The sequence below is a fragment of the Cetorhinus maximus genome, chromosome 3 (assembly GCF_964194155.1).
Source record: "Cetorhinus maximus chromosome 3, sCetMax3.hap1.1, whole genome shotgun sequence".
Lineage (NCBI taxonomy): Eukaryota > Metazoa > Chordata > Chondrichthyes > Lamniformes > Cetorhinidae > Cetorhinus > Cetorhinus maximus.
In genome coordinates, this window is record NC_135881.1 from 85,916,623 (window position 1) to 85,943,831 (window position 27,209).

Sequence of the window (27,209 nt, forward strand, 5' to 3'; positions counted from 1 at the left end):
TCAATTCATATGGAAACATGCAGCATTTCTGCTCAAAATGCTCAGGCTACGCTACAGGAATTAACAAGCTAAAAAGCACCAAATTTCTATTCTAGTCCATTGGTGAAATATGTGCAGGAATCATCTTATTAATTTGACTGTTGAAATATATGTCCTTCATGACCCTAGAGTTGCAGAACTGGTGGTGCGACAAGCTTGTGAGTAGTAATTTGCAGTGCTTTTCTTTGGTAGTAACAAGGCTCTGGTTAAGAAGTTATGTGAACTTATACAAAATGTCACCTCTCACAATTTTTATTAAGATATATCGAAGATGCTGCCCATCTTCTGGAGACTGAATTAAATCACTGCTGTGTTCCCATCTAAATGAGTCTTCATTGGTATAGGCATACGGAATAGTCACTTCTAAGGTCTTGACAAAATTTACAGATGCTGTAGACTTTAATCTCATCTCTTGTCTGAAATGATGCATGTTATTTTGAGATTGTCTGGAAGCATTTTCACTATGTAAAAGCAAAGCTGAAAGAAAGGGAAAGAAAAGATAAGTAAAGCAGAACAGTAGCGAGAGAAATGAAGAAAAATTGAAAACATAAAAATGCAAGAACAAGCAAAGAAAATGGAAAAAATGCTGCAAGGTAAGTTATAATGGCAGCAACATAAACTGGTAAATTTTACTAGTTTGATCAGAATTTTACATAAGTGTTACTTTGGCTTGACATGCACTTGTCTCGGTTGTTCAATAGTTCATTTCAGTGCAAGTGGAATATCTTTAAAACTAATATTGAGCATACAGAATAAATACCTTAATATACTTCAGTTGTGCTGAGTGGGTTATACTAGTTACATTGAGAAATGACTCAATTGTGCACAAGCCGCATTAAATGAAGAAGGACATGTGATCATGTATGTTCGCCCTCATTAGGAATACTGTAGGATACAGTCCCACTTCAGCATGTAGGGTGCATTGTTGAAAATATTATCCTTTGGATGGGATATTGCAGAGATCCTACTTGGGTATAAAAAAAGAGCCAAGAGTTGACTTAGTATCCTGGACAGCTTTCACCCAATGCCACATGTGGATTAACTGTTATTTAGTTTGCTTGCTGTTTCTGGTAGCTTGTTGTGTACAAATGAGCACCATGTTGGTTGACAAAATGGTGAATATGCATGAAAAATAATTCTGTGCCTGTAAACCACTTTAGGGCATCTTTAGACATGAAAGGCCCAATATAAGTACAAATTCCATCTTTCAGAACTATTGGAAGCATAAAAGCAAAATAATGTGGATGCTGGAAATGTGAAATAAAAACAAAATGCTGGAAAAACCTCAGTATCTGGCAGTATCTGTGGGGAGAGAAGCAGAGTTAACATTTCGAGTCTGTATGACATTTCAGAGCTAAGGAGAAGTAGAAATGTGATACATTTTATACTCAGTATAAAATCCAATATCTGTTATTTACAGTGACATTATATCTCCATGATTCCTCTTGTCATACTCTGAGAAATTTACCACCTAAATTCTGTTAAACATTTTCACAGAAAGATGTTTGGAAGACCATGAAGTGGTAGAACAAGTACAATCCACGTGGATAATGGGAAATCAAAGCAAATTTTTATTCAGAAAAAACTATGCCAAATATGAATTTTTTAAACATCCAGCAGTAAGTACCTTTTCACCTTCTAACTGATATTTAAAATGTCTTAGCCATATTTTTGAATAATTTATGCCTTAACTCGTCTTAACTTTGAAAGTGATGTAGTACATATTTTTGCACAGGCTTGTATCATATGTTGTAAAAACTGTAATAACATAAGGAAATATCCTTTTTATGCAATATTGTGAATTTATTTTTGGAAAAGATGCGAGCACAAGCGGTTAAACATAAGAGAATCAATTTATTCCTTTATAGTTAACTTCTGAATTTAAACCAATTCAGACTTTTTTTTTTGGAAAGTCAGATTTATCTTTATTAAAAACACAGATGTGTGGGTTTAAATCTGGTAGTATAAAGCAGGCTTACAATCGTTGACTGTTCCAGGTGTTTGTTCATTCTTTCTATGGTCGTCTTAGAATTTAAGAAGACCTGAATCTTAAGGTTTTCAAATGTGAAATGCACCAGAATACCTGTTAACTCACTCCTTGCTGCTGAGGGATTCAGCCTGAGATGGGCTGAGGCAGGAAAGGCGACAGAGGCTTTACAGTGTGGAAATAGGCCATCTTTGTGACAGATTGAATTTGGGGTCAGGAATTCAGGATCAAATAGATCACCGAGGCTCCTAACAGTCTGGTTCAGCTTGAGACACTAACCAGAGAGAAAGATGGAATCGGTGGCAAGGGAACACAATTTGCAGCAGGGCCACAGTCAGTGGCTTTGGGCTTCCCAATGTTTACTTGATGGAAATTTTTGCTCATGGACAATGAGCTTGTAAGAGTGCATGCGGTTGGACCGGGGAAGGAAGAAACTAACAAAAGCTGCAACATTAAAGCTAGGGCATGGGCAATCAGTAGGACCTTAGTTTGGTGGCCAAGGGAAGAGAGGGATCTCAAACTCAATGACTAAAGTGCATAGGCTCCTTGCGTTTGTTGGTGAGGGTGGAGGTGCCAGGTGGGAGGGGCTTAAGGAGACTAATGTTAGTTGGGTGGTGGGGAAGAATGCAGCTGTTATCTTTGTATTTCAGGATGATTCTTTGGCAAGAAGTTTTGGAAGCAGACAGCATGGCCAGAAAGTTTGAAGTGGTCCAGTAGATCTTATGATCAATGGCTGAACAAGTTGTGCACCATAAATATTCAAATATATGTCCTTAGACTTGAGAAAAGATGAGAATTGTATTGGTGGGAGAGAAGTGTTTTACTGTGGACAAGTCCACCAGTAATGGACAAAGATGTGATTGAGTAAATCTGTAACCAACTTACAGAAGTATCATGTCAGATGGAGGGCTAAAAGCCAGACATTTTTAAGTTTGAAAGTGTCTTGCAAGTAACTTGGGAAATAGTTTTTACTGGGACATATGCAGAAGAAAGTGAGGTTAGAAGGAGCAACCAAGGCATGCAAAATAGTGATCAGAGAGACATTGCCTTGTCTGTAATTGAGAGGAGGGAAATAGAGAGGTTATGTATTACAGCTGATTGAGAGGTTACATAGAATGTAGTGCAGTGAACTCGGAGGAGAGATGACAAGGTGCCTTAATATGGAGGCTGATATTAGAGGATGAGGAATTGTTTAGCGCAAAGGCTAAAGAAGGAAGGCATTGAGTATCTGAGAAACATGACATTGAGCTTCGGTGGGCCATACAGAATGAGAAATTTCAAGGGGAGAAGATAGGTAACACAAGTTCAGCTGCTCAAAGGAAGGGAAAATGAGGTGAAGGAAGAGAGAACAGGGTGGAATTGGTGATAAGGTCATAGCAGTTTGGGCAGGACAGGTAATGGCCAGTAGATCCACCCAAAGGTTTAGGGGCCCATGTTCACAGATCACTGAAATGTAGTTCAAAAGCAAAAAAAATGCTGGAAAATCAGAAATAAGAACCCAAAATGCTAGAAATACTCAACAGGTTAGGCAGCACCTGTGGAGAAAAACAGTTAAGGTTGACCTTCCATCAGAACTGAGTATTTCTAGAGTTTTCTGATTTTAAATTAAAATGTAGCTAGAGTACAAAACAAAAGGATAATGGGATTATTAGACTTCATTTTTAAAGGGCTAGAATATAAAAGGGAAGTTTTGGTGTAGCTGTACAAAGTCCTGGTTAAACCTAATTTTTCTTTGCTTTCATGGGATGTGGGTATCGCTGGCTTGGCCAGCATTTATTGCCCATCCTTAAATTGTCCTTGAGAAGGCGGTGGGGAGCTGCCTTCTCGAACCGCTGCAGTCCATGTGGCGTAGGTACACCCACCATGCTGTTAGGGAGGGAGTTCCAGGATTTTGACCAATGACAGTGAAGGAATGACGATATATTTTCAAGCTAGGATGGTGAGTGGCTTGAAGGGGTTCTTCTACGAGGTGATGTTCCTATGTATCTGCTGCCCATGTCCTTCTAAATGGTAGCAGTTGTGGGTTTGGAAGGTGCTGTTGAAGTGAGTTCCTGCAGTGCATCTTGTAGATGGTACAAACTGTTGCCATTGTGCATCGGTGGTGGAGGGAGTGAATGTTTGTGGGTAGGGTGTCAATTGAGAAGGCTGCTTTGTCCTGGATGGTGTCAAGCTTCTCGTGTTGTTGGAGCTGCACTCATCCAGGCAAGTGGGAGAGTATTCCATCACACTCCTGACTTGTGCCTTGTAGGCGGTGGACAGGCTTTGGAAAGTCAGGTGAGACTCGCTTCGGGATTCGTTGTCCCTGATGGGCTCTTGTAGCCACAGTATTTATATGGCTAGTCCAGTTCAGTTTCTGGTCAATGGTAACTCCCAGGATGTTGATAGTGGGGGAAGTCAGTGATGGTAATGCCATTGAATGTCAAGGGGCAATGGTTAGATTCTCTCTTGTTGGAGCTGGTTATTGGCTGGCACTTGTGTGACTCAAATGTTACTTGCCACTTGTCAGCCCAAGCCTAGATGCTGTCCGAGGCCTGCTGCATTTGGACATAAGGATACTGCTTCAGTATCTGCGGAGTCGAAAATTGTGCAATCATCAGCGAGCAGCCCCACTTCTGACCTGATGATGGAAGGAAGGTCATCGATGAAGCAGCTGAGGATGGTTGGGCAGAGGACACTACCCTGAGGAACTCCTGCGTTGGTGCCCTGGAGCTGAGATCATTGACCTCCAACAACCACAACCATCCTCCTTTGTGCTAAGTATGACTCCAACCAGTGGAGAGTTTTCCCCCGATTCCTGTTGATTGCAGTTTTGCTAGGGCTCCTTGATGCCACACTTGGTCAAATGCTGCCATGATGTTAAGGGCAGCCACTTTCACTTAACCTCTGGAGTTCAGCTCTTTTGTCCGTGTTTGAACCAAAGCTGTGATGAGGTCGGGAGCCAAGTGACCCAGATGAAACCCAAACTGAGCATCAGTGAGCAGGTTATTGCTAAGTAAGTGCCTCTTGATAGCCGTGTTATTGATCACTTTACTGATGATTGAGAATGGACTGATGTGGTGGAAGTTGGCCAGGTTGGATTTGTCCTGCTTTTTATGTACAGGACATACCTTGCAATTTTCCACATGCTGGGTAGATGCCAGTGTTGTAGCTGTACTAGAACAACTTAGCTAGGGGCACAGCTAGTACTGGAACACAAGTCTGAAGTACTAGTTGCAGAATGTTCTCAGGGCCCATAGCCTCCAGCCATTTCTTGGTAGCATGAATTGAATTGGCTAAAACCTGGCATCTGTGATGCTGGGAACTCAGGAGGAGGCTCAGAGGGATCATCTACTCGGCACTTCTGGTTGAAGAGTGATGCAAATGGTTTAGCCTTGTCTTTTGTACTGACGTGCTGAGCTCCTCCATCATTGAGGCTGGGTATATCTGTGCAACCTCCACAACCAGTTAGTTGTTTAATTGTCCACCACCGTTTGACTTGATGTAGTAGGACTGCACCATTTAGATCTGATCCATTGACTGTGGGATCTCTTGGCTTTGTCTGTGGCATGCTGCTTCATCTGTTTGACATGCAAGTAGCCCTGTGTTGTAGATTCACCAGCTTGAAACCTAATTTCTGGTGCTGCTCCTGGCATGTCCTCCTGCACTCTTCATTGAACAAGAGTTAATTCCCAGCTTGATGGTAATGGTAGAGTTGGGGATTTTTTTTTTTTAATTCATTCACAGGATGTGGGCTTTGCTGGCTGGGCAAACATTTACTGCCCATCCCTAATTGCCCTTGAGAAGGTGGTGGTGAATTGCCGCCTTGAACCGCTGCAGTCCATGTGGTGTAGGTACACCCACAGTACTGTTAGGAAGAGTGTTCCAGGATTTTGACCCAGCGACAGTAAAGGATCAGTGATATATTTCCAAATCAGGATGGTGAGTGACTTGGAGGGGAACTTCCAGGTGGTGGTGTTCCCATCTATCTGCTGCCCTTGTCCTTTAGCTGGTATTGGTTGTGGGTTTGGAAGGTGCTGTCAAAGGAGCCTTGGTGAACTCCTGCAGTGTATCTTGTAGATTCCTGCTGCTCCTATGTGTCGGTGGTGTTTGTGGAAGGGGTGCCAGTCAAGTGGGCTGCTTTTTCCTGGATGGTGTCAAGCTTCTTGAGTGCTGTGGGAGCTGCACTCATCTAGGCAAGTGGAGAGTATTCCATCACACTCCTGACTTGTGCCTTGTAGATGGTGGATATGCTTTGGGGAGTTGGGTTACTCGTCGCACGATTCCTAGCCTCTGACCTGCTCTTGTAGTCACAGTATTTATATGGCTAGTCCAGTTCAGTTTCTGGTCAATGGTAGCCCCCAGGATGTTGATAGTTGGGGAGTCAGTGATGGTAATGCCATTGAAAGTTATGGGGCGATGGTTGGATTTTCTCTTGTTGGAGATGTCATTGCCTGACACTTGTGTGGTGCAAATGATACTTGCCACTTGTCAGCCCAAGCCTGGATATTGTCTAGGTCTTGCTGCATTTGGACATAGACTGCTTCAGTATCTGAGGAGTCGTGAATAGTGCTGAACATTGTGCAATCATCAGTGAACATCCCCACTTCTGACGTTATGATGGAAGGAAGGTCATTGATGAAGCAGCTGAAGATGGTTGGGCCGAGGACCATTTGGGCCATGAGGTTACAGATTGTGTTTGTATACAATTCTACTGCTGCTGATGGCCCACAGCACCTCATGTATGCAGTTTTGAGTTGCTAGATCTGTATCAAATTTTAGCACTGTGGTAGTGCCACACCAACACAATGGAGGGTATCCTTAATGGAAAGATGGGATTTCATCTCCACAGTGACTGTGTGGTGGTCACTCTTACCAATATTGTCATGGACAGATGCATCTGGAGTACTGTGTACTGTTTGGCCAGCATACCTTGAAAGGATATCTCATTTTGGATGGAGAACAGTGCAAAATTTCCAGAATGTTACCAGCACTCCAAGTTTAGATTATGATTATGAGGAGAGATTATGCAATCTAGGCTTGGATTCACTGGAATAGAGGTTAAAGGGGTGATTTTGTTGAGGTTTTGGGGGTTTTTGAAAGAAAATGATAGGGTAGGTGGAGAGAAACTTTTTCCACTGATGTGGAGGGAGTCTAGGATAAGGGGGAAAACCTTAGTCAGAGCCCAGCGTTCGTGGGATAAGTTAGGAAAACCTTTTACACAAAAGGTGAATTGTGGAATTCTCTCCCACAAAAAGCAGCAGATGCCAGCTCAATAAATAATTTTAAATGTGAGATTGATAGATTTTTGTCAAATAAGTGTATGAAAGGCTATGGAACCAAGGCAGGTGGAAGGTATTAATATACATATTGAGGGGCTGAATGGTGCAGTCCTAATCTAATGTTCCAATGTGCTCCATGCACAACAGATGTTGGGCTCAGTGATATGTCATTCCTTAGGTTGCCCATATGCTCTATTTTAAAAATTGGTGTTCTGTTCTCAACTTGGGGCACTACTCTCATCTTTAATGATTCCCTGAAGGTAGTAATAAATAGTGACCAATTTTACTGAGCCAATTCTTTGGTTACGCTTGAATGAAGTTCAGCCAGTCCCCATTTGGAATTTTTAGTACTTCCTCAGTCCATAGTAATTAAGCTTTGTGGCAGAGACTGCTCACAGCTTCCTCTGTGTATATGATAATTTATCATATTATCTATTATCTCTTGGTCATTTGAGTCGGGCTCAGAGCTTTCAGTTGCTCTTTTCACCTTTTAGCTGTGAATATATTTGTAGAAATACATGACTTTTTCCCATGCTCCATGATATTTTAATCTGTAGTTCAGTTGTTCCTCACCTCTTTCACCTTGTTTTTTTTATTCATCTAGCCCACCATGTTATCTGTAGCTTTATACATTAGGAACAAACTCTCTTTTTGCTCTTATTCCTGCATTATTTCACTGGCGATTTATAACAGTCTTTGACTTTGTGAAGAGTCATACGGACTCGAAACGTTAACTGTGTTCCTCTCTGCAGATGCTGTCAGACCTGCTGAGTTTTTCCAGGTATTTTTGTTTTGACTTTTTATCACTTTCTCCTCGTTACATATCAATTTTGTACTCTTTAATATTTCTAAATATAATCCACTGTTTTTCATTTTGACTATGTTGTACTATTCAGTTTCTTTAGCACATTCCCTCAAAATTTGGATAATTACCTGAAGAGAAAAAAATTGCAGGGCTACAGGAAAAAGACAGGCTAGTCAGATTAAGTGCATTGCTCTTGCAGAGAGCTGATACAGGCATGGTGGGCTGAATAGCCTCTGTGCTGTAACCATTCTGTGATTCTATGAAAATCTGTCTTCCTAAAATTGAACGTTTCTGTTGTACTCGCTCTCTTTTCTATCTTCACCCTAAACTTAATGCCACCCTATTGTGGTCATGGCTGTCATTCGCTGACTCTACCATCTCTTGCCTGTTAGATAATATCAAAACCAAACTCATCTATTCTCATGTAGGCTACTTGGCCAAATGTTCAATGTAACAATCCATACTGTGTTGAGGATCATGTTTGAGCTTCCATTGTACCCTATATATATTCCCAAATTTTCCTGATAAATTAAGATCATGTATAAAACAGCATAAAATATTTGATTGCAAGATTCTTGATCCATTTCCCTAGAGGCTGATCGTTAGTTTCCTTTTTTTTCATCTCTTTTCCCCCTTGCCCTCTATTGACTGACATAGGTACATCTCGGTTATAATCAAGTTCCCTTTCAGATGAAAGGCTTCATCCCCTCAAACAGAAATTAGGAAACTGGAGAAGCTGGCATATGAAGTCTATGTATAGAATAAAAATGAGAATGTATGTGAAAATAGAATTGTGATATAGAGAGAAGAAGAAAGTAAGGAAGGAGAATGAAGAGAAAAAAAAAATCAAGTAGATTAAAATGTTCCACAAATAGTTTAGAAAGAGAATTGGAATTGAAATGAGGTGGGATGCTGAAAGGAGGATGGTGAATAGAAATTGGGGGTACATAACTAGTACTTTGTTTGTGTTTACAGAAGAGCAGAAGGTTGGGGAGCAGGTAATTCATAAGTTGTCAAAATGGGATATTTTGAAATTTTTAAAGGGGAAGTATTCTGGCGATCATTAGGTAAAAAGGAGAACATTGTGCCGGGACCTGGCAAGAAACATTCACCTGATCATGAGGGAAATGGAGGATAAAATAGTGTAGACTCTAGAAATAATATTTATGGGTCCTATTGAGTGCAAGTGTCTGCCAGAGGACTGGGGATTGGCCAATTTTAACACCCTTTTGCAAAAAGAGAAACATAGTTAATCTGGGTTGTCCCAGACCTTTTGCTTTAACAACTATAGTAGGAAAAATTTTGGAATCGTCAACTTCAGGTGAAATTGCTAAATATTGATGAGAAAAGAATTAGAAACTGCCAACACAGATTTCAGAAAAGAAGATTGTGCCCACAAACCTGATAAGAGTTCTTGTCGGAAGTAACAGATAGTGGTTGGGGAAATGCAGAAGGTGTGGTGCACAAATGCTTTCAAAAAATCTTTGCCACAGTGCTATGCAGAAGAGTGCTTGAGAAGGACTAGTTTGAGTGGTTGGAAATAGGTAGCTGTGGTTCACAGAATCCTGTTCTGTAATAATTTCTGTTGATTTGCATCAATAATTTCAATACAAGGTAGTGGGTATTGGAACTAAATTTGCAGACAGTATTAAAATAGGATAATGGTAAATAATTGAGAACCAAAGGAAGCCACAAGGGATACTTAAAAAAAAAATGTTGAAATGTGCAAAAAGAAGTAGAGGGATTTCAATTACTAGAAATTTTGTTTTCAAAAATTCTGTGGATGGGAGGGGGCTTTGTTGATGTGCAAAAGCAGAAGAATTTGATATTAAGGTAAGGCATAAAAGCACTTCAAGTTGTTAAAAGGCCATTAAATAGCAGATGAATACTGGGTTTAATGGTGAAGTGTGTTAAATATTAAAAAATTGAGTTGTAGCTGAGAATCTACAAGACCAGCAGTTGGAGTACTGTGTTCATTTTTGGGCTGCATATAATAAAAAGAATGTTGAAGCACTGGAGAGGGTACAACAGCTTTATTCGAATGCTGCTTAGTATAAGGAATTGGGGCATTTTTCATCAGGACCGAAGAAATTAAGGGTTTGATTTGAAAGAGATGTTTCAAGTTATGAAGGGAAGAACAGAATAACCAGTGAACTTGGGATGAATTGATAAACTCGATTGGGGAGGAAATAAAGGGAGGGGCAGCAGTTTTAATTAAGGAAAGAATTAGTGCTAAAAGAAAATTGATTTTAAAGAGTCAAAGAATCTACTTGGTTGGTGTTGAGAAACACTAAATGAACTATTATGCTACTGGCTGTATACTATAACTCACCAAATATAGAAGAGGACATCAATGAGCACATTTGCAAGAAAGTTACTGAGATGTGCAAAACTATGGAATTGTGGAAATGGGAGTCTTTAATTGCCCAAATATTAAATGGGCCAGTGATTATATTAAGGGAGGAATTTGTGAGGTCTCATCTGGTGAAATTTCTTGTTCAGAATGTTTCCTGCCAGTGAGGGAGACATTCCTGGATCTAGTGTTAGGAATGAATTGGGTCAAGTGGAGAATGTCACAGTGGGGGAGCATCTCTGGAATAGCAATCAGTGACATATGGTTTTGATTAGTTATGCAGAAGGAGAGGGGGCAATCTAGAATAAAAACAACTGAAGAACAGCTAATTTCAGTGAATTGAGTCGAGATCTGTTCTGGATAAACTGAAGTCGAAGACTAAACAGATAAATGTCAGTTAGCAGCCTTTAAAAAGATAATTGGGTACAGTACAGGTATATTTCCAAAAGAGGGAAAGGAATGGGGACTAAAGCATGAGTTGTCTGGATGATGGAGTTAGAGTGGGATGAAGTTTGGAAAAAGAGGGAGGGGCTTGATATTACAATGGAGAATTGGGTTAAATATAAAAAGTACAGAAGAGAAATGAAAAAGAGAGTACAAGAGAATTGAGACTAAAATCCAAGAACCTTTTCAGGTGACCATGTTCCTGTTAACAGGAAAATGGTAGAAATGTTTTGAAATCCTTTTGATTTTTGCACCATGTATCCTTCGACCATTAATTATTCATGCTGCTAGGTGTTGTAACTGGATGTTTAGATTAAGCATGAAGGCTTGGGTGTTGTTTTACAACTCTGCTCCCTGCAATTCCCCCTGCAAGATGGTCACCTGTCTTATGTCTGGCACTGATCATACTGAGATGACTGGTTATGAATTGTGAGCAGCGTTAGGGAATGAATTCATGGCCTGTTAGTTGGGAGGCAACCACCTCTTCTGCTGAATTAAATTGTTTAAAGTTTGTTAGGTTTTTTGTTAATGAAATCTAACCAATGGCAAGGAGCTTTGTATAACTTATAATGGAACATGTTTATTGACCAAGGTTTGAAAAATATTCTGTTTGGACAGAGCTTCTTTCCAGAGCAAATGGTAGCTTGTTGCCAGGAGTTAAATGGAAGTAGCCCACATTCACAGATCTTGCAGGTAAGTGTATTATATTTTGAAGTATGTTGCACAAAATGTTTTTCTAAAGGATTGTGCATGTTTCTAATTGGTAATCAAAGCAAGATATATAGTAAGGTTGAAAGAACTTGACGTAAATCAGGGGCAGCGAATAGACAGTAACAATGGTTTTGAAAAGCCTGAAGAATCTAGGAAGAAGCCAAGACTGAGGGAGGTAAGGATTGTCTAGTTTTAAGGCTCTGTGGAACAATGAGATACCGCAGGAGTTGTGCAAGATTTGATTTTCAAGGCAGTTTTAGTGGGAAGAACGTGTAGATTAATTTTAATTAATTAGAAGGAACACAACAAACTTCAGGCAAGCACCATCCATAGTCTCCATAAAATACAGATAAACAGAGGAGGTAAAGAGAGGGAGGTTCAAGGCTAGAGGGGCTGTAATTTTTTTTGATTCATTCGCGGGATGTGGGATTTATTGCCCATCACTAGTTGCCCTTGAGAAATTGGTGGTGAGCTGCCTTCTTGAACCGCTGCAGACCATGTGGTATAGGTACACCCACAATACTGTTAGGAAGGGAGTTCCAGGATTTTGACCCAGCAACAGCGAAGGAACGGCTTCACGGCAATGTATTTCCAAGTTAGGATGGTGAGTGACTTGGAGGGGAACTTCCAGGTGGTGGTGTTCCCATCTATCTTCTGCCCTTGTCCTTTTAGATAATAGTGGTCGTGTTTTGGAATGTACTGTCTAAGCAGCCTTGGTGAATTCCTGCAGCGTATCTTGTAGATAGTACACACTGCTGCGTCGGTGGTGGAGGGAGTGAATGTTTGTGGATGTGATGCCAGTTAAGCGGGCTGCTTTGTCCTGGATGGTGTCAAGCTTCTTGTGTTGTGGTAGCTGCACTCATCTAGGCAAGTGAGGAGTATTCCATCACACTTCTGACTTCACAGAATCTTAACAGCACAGAAGGAGGCCATTTGACCCATCGTGTCTGCACTGACTCTCCAAATGATCATTATTACCTGGTGCCATTCCCCGTACCCTTGCACATTGTTTCTATTTCTATTCAAATAATCTAATGCCCTCTTGAATGCCTGTATTGAACCTGCCTCCACCACGCTTCCAGGCAATGCATTCCAGACTTGAACCACTCGTTGTGAAAAAACCTTGGCCCCTTCATTCAAGTGTAAATTCCCTTTTAGGTCCCTAGCCAGCCCTACTGCTCCTTTTACCACCCTTTTACTATTAATATGTCTATAGAAGGCTTTTGGGATTTCCCTTTATGTTGGCTGCCAGTCTTTTCTCATACCTCTTTGCTTCTGATATGCTTTTTCATCTCCTCTCTGAACATTGTATTCCTTTTGGTTCTCAATTGTATTTTCTACCTGACATCTGTCATAGGCGCACTTTTTCTTCTTTCTTAATTTCAATCTCCTTTTTCATCCAGGGAGCTCTGGATTTGTTTGCCCTACCTTTCCTTTTCAATGGAATAAACCTCAACTATACCTGAACCAATTATTTTTTGAAGGTAGCCCATTGTTCAGCTTCAGTTTTTCCTGCCAATCTTTTGTTCCAGTCTGCCTGGCCCAGCTCCGTTCTTGCCCCAACGAAGTTGGCTCTTGTCCAATTAATTATTCTTACTCTGGATTGCCTATCGTCCTTTCTGTCATCATCCTAAATGTACAATACAATGATCTCTGTCGCTTAAATGTTTCCCCACTGACACTTGATCTACTTGGCTGACCTCATTCCCAAGAACCAGGTCCAACGCACATTTTCTTTTCTTACTGGGCTGGACACATACTGCTGTAGAAAATTCTGAACACAATCTAGGAACTTTTGCTCTCTCTGCCATTTACACTACCAGTCTACATTCAGGTAATTAAAGTCCCCCATTATAGCTATTCTATAATGCTTGCATCTCTCTAATTTCCCTGCAGATTTGTTCTTCTGCATCCTTCTCACTATTAGGCAGTCTACAGACTACATCGAGCAATGTAGTTGCACCCTTTTTGTTCCTTAGCTGTAGCCAAATTGATTCTGTCCTTGAACACCCTGGGACATCCTCTTTCTCCAACACTGCAATGCTCCCCTTAACCAATACTGCCATCCCGCCTCCTTTCTTTCCATATCTCTTCTGAACACCTTGTACCCAGGAATATTTCACACAGTACTGCCCTTGAGCCAGGTCTCTTATCACCACAACATCATACATGGCTATCTGCACCTGTAACTCCCCAATCTTATATACTACACTCCGTGCATTCCTGTAACCCTGATTTAGATTTTGATACTTTCTCCCTTACCTGACTTTACCTATTAACTTACTATTCTCTATACTAGTGCTAGCTGTCCCTCCCAGTATTTTGTGCACCCTGGTATTCATCTCAGATATTTTCTCTTGGTTCCCACCCCCCTGCTGAGTTAGTTTAAAGCCCTCCCAACAGCACTAGCAAGGAACTCAGTCCCAGCTCGGTTCAAGTGCAACCCCTCTAGCTTGTATGGGTGCTACCTCCCCCAGAGCCAGCCCCAGTGTCCCAAGAATCTAAAGCCCTCTCTCCTGCGTTATCTTTCCAGCCACACATTCATCTGCCTTATCCTCCTATTTTTGTACTCGCTGGCACGTGGCACTGGGAGTAATCCAGAGATTATTACATTTGAGATCCTGCTGGCCAATATTCTACCTAGCTTCCTAAATTCTGATTGCAGGACTACATCCCCCTACCTAAATCATTGGTACCAATGTGGACCACGACCTCTGGCTGATCACCCTCTCCCAGAAGAATATCCTGCAGTTGCTGTGACAGCCTTGACCCTGGCAACAGGGAGGCAATATACCATCCTGGGGTCACACCTATGGCCACAGAAATGCCTGTCTGTTCCCCTAACCAATGAATCCCCGATCACTATAGCCCTTCCTTTCTTCTTCCCCTCCTGTACAGCCGAGGCACTCGTGCCGCAAACATGGCTCTGCCTGCACTCCTCTGAGGAACCAGCACCTTCACCAGCTTCCAAAGCAGAAAACCAATTTATGAGCAGGTCCCTAGGGGGCTCCTGCACTACCTGCCTACTTCTTTTGGATGCCTGGTGGTCACCCATTTCTTCTGTCTCCAGGCCCTTGAGCTGCGGTGTAACCACCTCTCTGAACATGTTATCCATGTAGCGCTCAGCCTCACAGATGCATCACAGTGACTCCAGACACCTCTTGAGCTCTGAAACCCAGAGCTCAAATTTCTGCAGCTGACAATACTTCCTGCATATGTGCTCAACTAGGATACTGGTAGCATCCATGACTTTGCACATATTACAGGACACACATTCCACTCAACTGAGCTGCCCTGCCATGCCTTAACTCTACCTCCCTTAAGTTAACTTTATTCTACTTTGGATTATTTATATTACTTTATTATATTGGTCCTAAATTTCCCTTATTCCTGGCGCTCCTCTGTTAAATCCAAGTTTAGCAATTTGTTTAAAAATATTGCACTTTTCTAATTTACTCACCAGTTCCAACTTACCAAGGCCACCGCTCTTCTTTCTGAGGGAAGGTAGAAAAAGAAAGGAGCACCTTCTCACTGAACTCCCTCAGTCACCAAACTCCAACTGAAGCACTTGATTGCAGCCAAAAACCGCACTCCAGTGCAAAGTCAGCACTATAATATGGCCTACTTTTATACTCTCTGAACCTAGCCTCTGAAAACCTGATTAAGCCAGTTGTCTAATTAACTAGCTGCAGCTGCAAGCAGAGCCTCTATGAGTCCTGTTTTAAGGCCGGACTAAAACCCACCTTCCAACCCTAACAGCAACTTTTAGTTAATTGCTAAATTAAAGAAAAACTGGACTATAGATAGCATTTAACCCTTAAAATCCCTCAGTCACCAAACTCCAACTGAAGCACTTGACTGCAGCCAAAATCAGCACTCCAGCGCAGACTTGTGCCTTCTGGATGGTGGACAGGCTTTGGGGAATCAGGAGGTGAGTTGCTCGTTGCAGGATTCCGAGCCTCTGACCTGCTCTTGTAGCCACAGTGTTTATATGGCTAGTCTAGTTCAATTTCTGGTCAATGGTAACCCCCAGGGTGTTGATATTGGGGGATTCAGTGATGGTAATGCCACTGAATGTCAGGGAATGATGGTTAGTTTCTCTCTTGTTTGAGATGGTCATTGCTTGGCACTTGTGTGGCACAAATGTTACTTGCCACTTGTCAGCCCAAGCCTGCAAAGTGTCCGGGTCTTGCTCAATTTGGATATGGACTGCATCAGTATCTGAGGAGTGCTCAAGTGGTGCTGAGCACTGTTCAATTACCAGCGAACATCCCCATTTCTGACGTTGTGATGGAAGGAAGGTCATTGCTGAAGCAGCTGAAGATGGTTGGGCCTAGTACACTACCCTGAGGAACTCCTGCAGCGGTGTTCTGGAGTTGAGATGACTGGCCTCCAACAACCACAACCATCTCCCCTTGTGTTAGATATGACTCCAACCAGTGGAGGGTTTTATCCCTGATTCCCATTGACTCCAGTTTTCCTTGATGCCACACTCTGTCAAATGCGGCTTTGATGTCAAGGGCAGTCACTTTCATCTCACCTCGGACGTTCAGCTCTTTTGCCCGTGTTTGAACCAAGGTTGTAATGAGGTCAGGAGCTGAGTGGCCCTGGCGGAATCCAAACTGAGCATCAGTGAGCAGGTTATTGCTAAGCAAGTGTCGCTTGATAGCACTGTTGATGACCCCTTCCATTACTTTATTGGTGACGGTGAGTAGACTGATGGGGCGATAATTGGCCCGGTTGGATTTGTCCTGCTTTTTGTGTACAGAACATGCCTGGGCAATTTTCCACATAGCCGGGTAGTTGCCAGTATTGTAGCCGTACTGGAACAGCTTGGCTAGCTCTGGAGCACAAGACTTCAGCACTATTGCCAAAATATTGTCAGGGCCCATAGCCTTTGCACTATCCAATGCCTTCAGCCATTTCTTGATATCACGTGGAGTGAATCGAATTGGCTGAAGACTGGCATCTGTGATGCTGGGGACCTCCAGAGGAGGCCGAGATGAATCATCGACTTGGCACTTGTGGCTGAAGATTGTATTAAGTTCTTCAGCCTTATCTTTTGCACTGATGTGCTGGGCTCTCCCATCATTGAGGATGGGGATATTTGTGGAGCTTCCTCCTCCAGTTAGTTGTTTAATTGTCCACCACCTTTCACGACTGGATGTGGCAGGATTGCAGAGCTTAGATCTGATCCCGCACATTCGTTTAGATAATATCACCACCTTCAACACCTCTTTGTTCTTTTGTCTGTGACATCTTTTGATTATCTGCTCCTATCACTGCTTGCTTGTCCCTACAACCACACCCCCACCCCCACTTTTCTCCCCCCCAACCCCCCACCCCACCTTAAACCAGCTTATATTTCACCCCTCTCCTAATATTACTCAGTTCTGTTGAAGGGTCATGAGGACTCGAAACGTCAACTCTTTTCTTCTCCGCCGATGCTGCCAGACCTGCTGAGTTTTTCCAGGTAATTTTGTTTTTGTTTTAGATTTCCAGCATCCGCAGTTTTTTGTTTTTATTTTCTAGATCTGATCCGTTGGTTGTGTAATCACTTAGCTCTGCCCATCACTTGCTGCTTATGCTGTTTGACACGCAAGTAGTCCTATGTTATAGCTTCACTAGATTGACACCTCATTCTTAGGTATGCGTGGTGCTGCTCCTGGCTTGCCGTCCTGCACTCCTTATTGAACCAGGATTGATCCCCTGGCTTGATGCTATTGGTAGAGTCGGGGATATGCTGGGTCATGAGGTTACAGATTGTGTTCGAGTACAATTCTGCTGCTGTTGATGGCCCACAGCGCCTCGTGGATGCCCAGTCTTGAGTTGCTAGATCAGTTCGAAATCTATCCCATTTAGCACGGCGGTCGTGCCACACAACATGATGGAGGGTATCCTCAATGTGGAGGTGCAATTTTGTCTCCACAATGACTGTGCGGTGGTCACTCCTACCAATACTGTCAGACAGAAGTATCCTGCCCATAAGTATGAGTGGTATATCTATTAAGCTTCCCAGATAAAGAGACATCAAAATAGGATTAGATCATTTATTTCTTCGGTCATGGGGTGGGCGTCCCTGGCATGGCCAACGTTCCTGATTGCCCATGAACTGAGTGGCTCACCAAGCCAAATCAGAGGGCAGTTAAGAATCAACCATATTGCTCTGGGTCTGGAGTCACATGTAGACAAGATCGGATAAGGATGGCAGATTTCTTTCCCTAAAGGACTATGAAGGTTTTACAACAATCAGTGCTATTGTCATGGTCACCATTATAGAGAGTAGTTTTATGTTCCAGGTTTATTAATTGAATTTAAATTCCACCAGCTGCTGTGGTGGGATTTGAACCTGTGTCCCCAGAGTATTAGACTGGGCCTCTGGATTACTAGTCCAGTGCCATTACCACTATGAAATTACTTTCCCATAAATCATTTACTCCACTGAGTCTGCTCCTGTTGGCATGACAGCTCTTTGGCTTTTTTAACCTCAGTTCCTGTTCTTTATTATTGATAAGTGTTCATAAAATTGCATCTCGAGGAATAGATGTTTACAGCACACTTCGCCAATTTGCAAGGCTATCAGGAAAGAGCAGGAGAGTGGGACTAATTAGTTAGCTATTCCAAAGAGCTGACACAAACACAATATACCAAATGGCTTTGTGTGCTTTTTGATTCTATGAAAAATGTTTATGCGCAGGCTATTCGCTAGAGCAGTCCAAAACCTGTTCCACTGCCCTTCACTTGAGTGGACCCTGCATCATCAGCTGCTTCAAATGTTTATTTACACTGCAGTTAATGCATTGGTGGCAAAGCAGTCCATGCTGTAACAATTAAATATCCAGTAACCTTTCTTCTCAATCTTTTAGTGACAATTTTAAAATGATGACTCCTCGTCAGTGACTCCCAAACCTGAAGATGTTTACTTTTTGCCGAATCAAAATTCTCCGTGTTTTAAAATGCTTTCTATGAACCAGTTAAATTAATCCCAATATTTCAATTCTCTGCTCATAGCTACAGCCATAGACTGGAGAGTACGTACCTCAGAGTCAGTATCAGGATAAAGGGTTAGCATTTGAATGCGATGAGGATATTTTTCATTAAGCGGTTTGGGAATCTTTGGAATTGTCTACCCCAGAATGCTGTGAATGCTCAGTCGATGCATATGTTCAAAACTGAGATCAATGGATTTTTTGGGCAGTAAGGGAAACAAGGGATATGCGAGTATGGCAGGAAATTTGTAGTTGTAATGGTTCAGCCGTGATCATATTGAATGGTGGTGCAAGCTGCAGGGCCCATGTGGCCTACTTCTCCTATTTTTTATATTCTTATTTGTAGTTTCACCCTGCAGAATCTACATGCTGCATGGTTTAATATCCTTTCTGAAGGGAAGGTGCAGCTACTCATAGTGAGTCAAGGAAAGGAGCGTTGCACAAATGTTGAGCATAATAGAAATAGTGTTTTTGAGAGGAGAGGGCTGAAAGATGTTACAGAGAGGCTCTGGCAAGGCCACAAGTGATTCAGACACATGAATCTGATTTCAAGGTGGAGGTTTTGGGGTTCAAGCCAACATCGGTCAGCAAGCACCACCTAATTGGTGAGTGGAAGCTCGTGTAGGATAGTTACAAGCTGTTGCATTGTACATGAGCTGAAATTTTTGGAAGGTGGAGAATCGAGGCTAATCAGTAGAGTCAAAGGGTGAGGGAGAGTTGTCAGCATGTCTGACAGCATCAGTGGAGAGAAAAACAGAGCTCATGTTTCAGGTCAAGAATTTTCCTTTCCAGTGTTCCCAAAATCCTGTGACCATCATGTGCTTCTGGACCTTGGAGCTTCCCTCAAATTACAGCTGGACTATGAAACTCCATCCCAGTGCTGTGGCCCAGTGCTTTCAGATGCTCAAGGCGCTCTTCCTCTTTGCATATAGTTCAGTTTCCCTGATGTAACAATCTTGCTCTTAAAAAAAACTTTTTATTTTACTGTGAATAATGTAATGAGAGATCTGCTGGTCTACTAAATCTTGCATGTGGTGTGCATTTGCTTTCCACAAATATTTATGCACTCATTCTTGAATAAAAGTATTTTTGATCTACATTTTAAAACTATAATGCTCGTATAAATCTTGTTACAGAACTTCTTGAGCTCTAGCAGTTGCCCAGAAATTCAAGGATCCTTGCATGTAAGGGAAGTGGGAAGAAAGTCTTGGAAGAAACTGCATGTGTTTATGCGAAGATCAGGACTTTACTTTTCCTCAAAAGGAACTTCAAAGGTAAGCCATAGTTTAGAGTGTTTATATCTATAAAAGGACAGTTTTGGGAGAGGAGGTTACTTGTAGGTTTTTTGTTTCCCACTGACAAAGTCCAGGGCTCATAGTGTAGGACAGGACCGAGGTTGAAATGAATCAGACAATGAATGCAAGAGCTATCACAGACTGAGTGGCGATGAATGGTGTCTTTCTGTGCTGTCGTCTTCAGTGATTTCATGACATCCAATAAGGCAAAGCCTTGAAATGGCCAGATGATTAAATGGATAAATAGACCACATGGCATAATGCTGGATTGTACTGGCCAATAAGGTTACAATTGCATTCATACATCTCTGATATATCTGTAGTTTCCTTCAGTGGCACTGGGCTATATGATGATCTGTGGAAATCTTTGGAGCATGTGTTGCATAGAAGACCAGTATTTGTTGTTTCACTGACCTGTGAATGGACTCCATGTCACTTGATCTCATTCGCCTCCTTTGACTTTGTTTTGAGAAATCAATTTTATCAGAGGGTGTGCTATTAAAACTGGAATTTGGTGTGCATTAAGCTGTGGCTTGCATTACTAATAACATTACTGTCTACAGTAGATTTCCTACTTGCTTGCTGATTATCTGTTTAGAAGATGCCAATAATATCCTAGACCATAAAGGAAAAAGCTTGCATTTTTATCGTGCTTTATTACTCCCTCTGAAGGTCCCAATGTACATCTCAACCAATTATTCGCTTTTGACACAATAGTAGCTGCTATTATACAGGCAATGGGATACACCCACTCTATAAACAACACATTGATCACACTTTTTTCTGTTGGTAGTTGAAGGAGAATACTGGAGAGCTCCCTGCTTTTTTTTCTGGAAAATGTGCTGAGACCTGTCGTATTTGCCCATTTCCAGAGTTTTCAACAATATCAGGGGAAACATGCCCTTCGTAGGTTTTAAGTTGATTCGTTATGATTTCTGTAATGACTGTCATATGGGGCCTTATAAAGTGCAAGTGCAACAGTGTTGGTGACATCAAGCTGCAAATGAACATGCTATGATGCCAGAGTCAAATGTGCTAGGAAGTCTCTTTGCTGAATCACTTTCTGACCATCATTTTTAAGCCTTTCATATGAAAAATCATTACTTGGTCCAAAGGATTTCCAGCACCATCTTCAGGAGAGGGATGGGATTAGGGGAGAGTATGGTTCAAAAATAAGAAACTTTGTCTTTTGGAAATGAGAATTACGTATTATATTTTCAGAAATGCAAGGCCTGTGCCATCAGCATAAAGGTTTGAAGACAATTGAAAATATTGTCCTTTCTTGTGACGAGCATTAAAATAAATTTCAGAAATTTTGACAGTTTTCTCATGTGCAACCTTGGTTTAATACCACTGGCAACAGTGTATTCTTAAAAAGAGTGATGTAAAACTGTTTTGTGTACTTGTAAAATTTAGTTCTAAGGTGCAATCCCTATGTTGGATATCATGTTCACAGAATCACAGAATTGTTGCGTGCAGAAGGAGGCCATTCGGCCCATCGTGTCTGCACCGGCTCTCTGAGTATTTTAACTTCGTGCCAATCTCCTGCCTTTTTCCCGTAACCCTGCACATTAATATTTGAATAATCATCCAATTCCCTCTTGAATGCCTCAATTGAACCTGCCTCCACCACACTTCCAGGCAGTGCATTCTAAACCCAAACTACTCGCTGTGTGAAGAAGTTTTTTTCTCACCTCGCATTTGTTTCTTTTGCATAACACTTTAAAACTGTGCCCTCTGATTCTCGATCTGTTTACGAGTGGGAACAGTTTCTCCCTATCAACTCTATCCAGACCCCTCATGATTTTGAAAACTTCTATCAAGTCTCCTCTTCGCTTTCTCCTCTCCAAGGAAAACAGTCCCAACTTCTCCAATCTTTCTTCATTACTGAAGTATCTCATCCCTGGAACCATTCTCGCAAACCTCTTCACTTTCTCCAATGTGTTCATATCCTTCCTATGGTGTGGTGCCAAGAACTGTACACAATACTCCAGCTGAGGTCTAACCAGTATCTTATATAAGTTCATAAAAACCTCCCTGCTCTTATACACTATGCCCCTATTAATGAAGCCTAGAATACTGTATGCTTTAGAAACAGCTCTCTCTACCTGTCCTGCCACCTTTAATGACTTATGTGCATATACACCCAGATCTCTCTGCTCCTGCACACCCTTTAGAATAGTATCCTTTAGTTCATACTGTCTCTCCATGTTCTTTGTACCAAAGTGCATCACCTCACACTTCTCCGCATTGAACTTCATCTGTCACCTATCTGCCCACTCCACCAATGTGTCAATCTCCTTTTGAAATTCTACACTGTCCCCCTCACAGTTTACAATTCTCCCAAGTTTTGTGTCATCAGGGAAAGTAAGGGTCCCAATACTGACCCCTGGGGAACTTCACTACAAACCTTCCAGCCCAAAAAATACACATTAACCATTACTCCCTGTTTCCTATCGCTCAGCCAATTTTGATTCCACATTGCTACTGTCCCTGCCCTATAACTTTCCTCACAAGTCTGTTGCCTGGCACTGTATCGAACGCCTTTTGGAAGTCCATATACACCACATCAACGGCCTTTCCCTCATCAACCATCTCTGTTACCTTTTCATTTCTCCAGTCTTCTAGCACCGCCCCCCGAATCCAGGGAACATTGAAAGATTATTGTCGGTGCCTCTGCAATTTCCACTCTCACTTTCTTCGATATTCTTGGATGCATCTCATCCGGTCCTGGTGCCCTATCAACTTTAAGTACCAACAGCCTATCCAATACCACCTCCTTATCAATTTTAAACCTATCTAGTGACTGAGTTTCCTCCTCTGTCACCATGGCCTGGGCAGCATCTACCTCATAGGTAAAGACAGATGCAAAATATTCATTTAACACCTCAGCCATGCCTCTTGCCTCTGTGTAAATCCCCTTTTGGTCCCTAAACGACCCTACTCCTCCCTTTACCACCATTTTACTGTTGATGTGCTTATAGAATACTTTGGGATTTCCTTTTATGTTAGCTGCCAGTCTTTTTTCATAATCCCTCTTTACTTTTCATATTTGCTTTTGCACATCCCTTCTGAACCTTCTGTATTCGGCTTGGTTTTCAATTGTATTTGCTACCTGACATTTGTCGTAAGCACATTTTTTCTTTAACTTAATTTCTATCTCCTTTGTCATCCAGGGGGCTCTGGATTTGTTTGTCCTACCTTTCTCTTTCAAGGGAACATACCTTGACTGTGCCCAAACCATCTCTGCATTGAAGGTAGCCCATTTTTCAGCTACTGTTTTTTTCCACAGTCATCCTAAACCTTATGATACAATGATCACTGTCCCCTAAATGTTCCCCCACTGTCACTTGATCTACGTGGCCCACCCCATTCCCAAGAACCAGGTCTAGCAGTGCCTCCTTTCTTGTTGGAAATTCTCCTGAACACAATGTATGAATGCTTGTCCCTCATTGCCCCTTACACTACCACTATCCCAGTCTATAATACAAGTAATTAAAGACCCCCATTATAACTACTTTACAGTGTTTACACCTCTTTGTAATTTCCTTGCAGGTTTGTTCCTCTATATCCTTCCCACTAGATGGTAGTCTATATATTACACTGAACAATGTAATTATGCCCTGCTCCCTAAGGGACCTAATCCATAAAAGTATTTGTTAAATATCTATCTTAATTATACAAGTTATAGGATTTTGCTTGCTGTAAACATTTAACCTCTTCATTGGAAATTGAATACTCAGTGTTGACTTCTGCTCCACAGCCATGCCCCAGCTGTTCCAATGCAGCTACAACACTGGCAACTACCTAACAATGTAGAAACTTATCAATTACCACTTCATCAATCTACTTGCAATCATCCTCAAAATAATTAAAGGTGTTGTCAACAGTGCTATCATGTAACACTCAGTCAGCAATAATCTCCTTGCCAATGCTCAAGTTTGGGTTTCACCAGGTCCACTTGGCTTCAAACCTTGTTGCAGCCTTGGTCCAAACATGGATGAAAAAGCTGTCTTCCAGACGTGAGATGAAAGTGCCTGCCATTGACATTAAGGCAGCATTTGAACGAATGTGGCATCGAGGACCCCTAGTAAAATTTAAGTGCATTGGAATCAGGAGGAAAGATCTCCACTGGTAGGAGTCATACTGAGTGCAAACGAAGATGGTTGCCGTTGTTGGAGGCCAATCATCTCAGCCCCAGGACATCGCTGCAAGAGTTCTGCGGGCAGTGTCCTAGGCCCAGTGATCTTCAGCGGTTTCATCAATAACCTTCCCTCCAGCATAATGTCAGAAATGTTGATTGGACAGTTAAAAGTACCATTCACAACTCCTTAGATACTGAAGCAGTCCATGCCTACATGCAGCAGATATGGGCAGCATTCAAGCTGGGGCTGATGTGTGGCACAAAAGCTACCTGCCACACAAGTGCCAGGCATCACCAACAAGGGAGAATCTAGGCATCTTCCTTTAACATCTAATGCCATTATCATTGCTGAATCCTCCACCATCAATATCTTGGGGGATTCTATTGACCTAAAATCTTTTTGGACCAACCATAAGTACTGTGACTATAAGAACAGGTCAGAGGTTTGGAACTCTGTGGTGAGTAAGCCACCTCCTGATTCCCCAAAGCCTGTCCATCATCTACAGAGCACAAGTCAGGAGTGTGAAGGAACACTCCACACTTCCCTGGATGAGCACAGCTTCAGAAACACTCAAGAAGCTCAACATCATTCTAGGACCAAGCAGCCCGCTTGATCGGCATCCCATCTGCCACTGACACACAGTAGCAGCAGTGTGTACCATCTACAAGATGCAATGCAGCAACTCGCCAGGACTCCTTCGACAGTACTTTCCAAAACTGCAATCTTTATCATTTAGAACAACAAGGGCAGCAGATGCAAGGAAACATTACCACCTGCAGGTTTCCTTCCAAATCACACACCATCCTGACTTGAAAATATATCTCAGAGCCAAAATCCTGGAACACTCTCCCTAATAGCGCTGGGGGTGTACCTGCACCACATAGACTGCAGTGGTTCAGTTCAAGGAAGGTTTACTAGACTGATACCAGGAATGAGTGGATTGCTTGATGAGTAAAGGTTGGACAGGTTAGGCTTGTATCCACTGGAGTTCAGAAGAGTAAGAGGTGACCTGATTGAAACCTTTATGATCCTGAGGGGTCTTGACAAAGTGGCTATGGAGAGGATGTCTCCTCTGGGAGAATCTAGAACTCGGGGTCACTCTTTAAAAATAAGGAGTCGCTCAATTAAGACAGGTGAGGAGAAATTTTTTCTGAGGGTTGAGAGTCTTTGGAACTCTTCCTCAAAAGGCAATGGGAGCAGAGCCTTTGAATATTTTTAAGGCATAGCTAGATAGATACTTGATTAACAAAAGGATGAAAGGTTATCGGGGCAGGAATGTGTGGGTTGAGATAACAACCCGATCAACCATGATCTTACTGAATGGCGGAGCAAGCTCGAGGGCAGAGAGTCCTACTGCTCCTAATTCATATGTTCAAGAAGGTGGCTCATCACCACTTTCTCGAGGGCAATGAGGTATGGACAATAAATGCTAGCCTTACCAGTGATGCCCAATTCCATGAACAAATAAAAAAGAAGTTTGTATTAATTATGGCCACTGTTTTGCAAATTCTAAACATTTTTCATCTTGTCATTTGCACAGGAACCAAGACATCTTCAGCTGTTAGCAAACATTGAAGACAATAATGTATTTTCATTAGTAGCTGGCAAGAAAACATACAGTGCACCATCAGACTATGGTTTTTGTATAAAGGTACTTTTTCTGACTAGATTATTTGTGCAAATACTTCGTGTTTGTTTTATGTTCAGACTTGTGATTTTGCATCATTTATAAACATCTAATTTTTCCTCTGCAGCACAGAAGTTCCCCAGTAAAAACAATGTTTTAGTGAATTATTTATTTGCTATGCTGTACGTTATTTCCCTTGACTTCAATTTTCTATGTTGAACATAGGGCTAAATGTTCTACAAGTACATTCAATCAAATATTAACTCAATTGTCAATATCACATGAAGTATTCTGAAAGCATTTTTTGACCTGCTTTGGTGAAAACCGGTATGGAATTAATAATTTTTGCAAATCCAGATCTGGCTGGACCACATAAAGCACTATCAGATTCTGCTCTCTTTGCTAAAATTGTTCACTATTGCAACATCACCCTAGAATACAAAGGTAACCCCAAGCTTCTTTTGTCTACTTCAAATGGTTGTCTTAATTCCCTTTCCTCTGTGCCCTCCACCCTCACCTCCAACAAGTGCAAGGAGGTCATGAACTTTGGATTGTGCCACTCTTAGTGACAATCAGCTGCCTCTGCCGTTCTCTCTAATCCACCAGCCCAGCACACTAAACTTCCTCTAAAATTCCCACATGCCTTAGCCCTGAACTTGCATCTTTCTCTAGTTTCTCTTCAATCTCCCCTTATACTGGAGCTCATCTTGTCCTGGACTGCTGACCACACAGCTTCCCTTCCTGGTTCCCAAGTTAGCAGATATTGTTAACAGTGCTCTCTCTTCAGGTATTGTTCCTCCTTTAAATCTGCCATTATTACATCTCTCCTCAAAACATACTCCTTGACCCCACTGTCCTAGCAAACTGCCATCTCCCTTTCCTCTCCAAAGCCCTTGAGCATGTTTTTTACCTTTAATATCCATACCTATCTTTCTCAGAACTATATGCTTGAAAACCACCCCCCCCAAATTGGTTTCCACCCCTGCCAAGGACCAAGACTGCTCTTATTTAGTTATAAATGACATTCTATGTGACTGACTAAGGTGAACTATACCCTCTTGTCCTTCTCGACCTGTCTGTAGCATTTCAAATGTTTGATTACACCATCCTCTTCCAACCCCTCTCCACTGTCATCCAACTGGTTGGGACAGCAGACGCCTGGTTCCATTTTTATCTATTTAATCAGAGTATCACTTGCAAAGCTTCTCTTCCTGTTCCTGCACCATGACCTCTGATGTCCCCTAGTGACATCATTTGAAAATGCAGCATTAGTTTCCACATGTACATTGATGAAACCCAGCTCTGGCTCAACACCAGTTCTCCCGACTACTCCACTGTTAAATTATCAGGCTGCTTATCCAGTATTGGATGAACAGAAATTTCCTCCAATTAAATATTCAGAAGTCAAAAGCCATTCTCTTTGGTCCCCACTCTAAACACATTCCCATAGCTACTGACTCCATTCCTCTCCCTGGCACTTATCTGAGACTGAACAAGACCATTTGCAATCTTAGTTTCACATTTAATCCAAGATGAATTTATGACCACATATCCAT

The 27,209-nt window shown here is 41.9% G+C and overlaps 1 protein-coding gene across 3 annotated transcripts in view; it reads left to right on the top strand.

Annotated features, from left to right (window-relative positions):
• Nucleotides 1-27,209, top strand: part of grb10b (growth factor receptor-bound protein 10b) — a 277,285-nt gene that overhangs the window by 224,907 nt on the left and 25,169 nt on the right. For all 3 annotated transcript variants that reach the window (XM_078538624.1, XM_078538623.1, XM_078538625.1), the window contains 4 exons: nucleotides 1,537-1,658; nucleotides 11,505-11,579; nucleotides 19,723-19,860; nucleotides 25,567-25,677. In XM_078538624.1, the coding sequence (XP_078394750.1) occupies nucleotides 1,537-1,658; nucleotides 11,505-11,579; nucleotides 19,723-19,860; nucleotides 25,567-25,677 (446 nt within the window). The remainder of the gene's footprint in view (nucleotides 1-1,536; nucleotides 1,659-11,504; nucleotides 11,580-19,722; nucleotides 19,861-25,566; nucleotides 25,678-27,209) is intronic.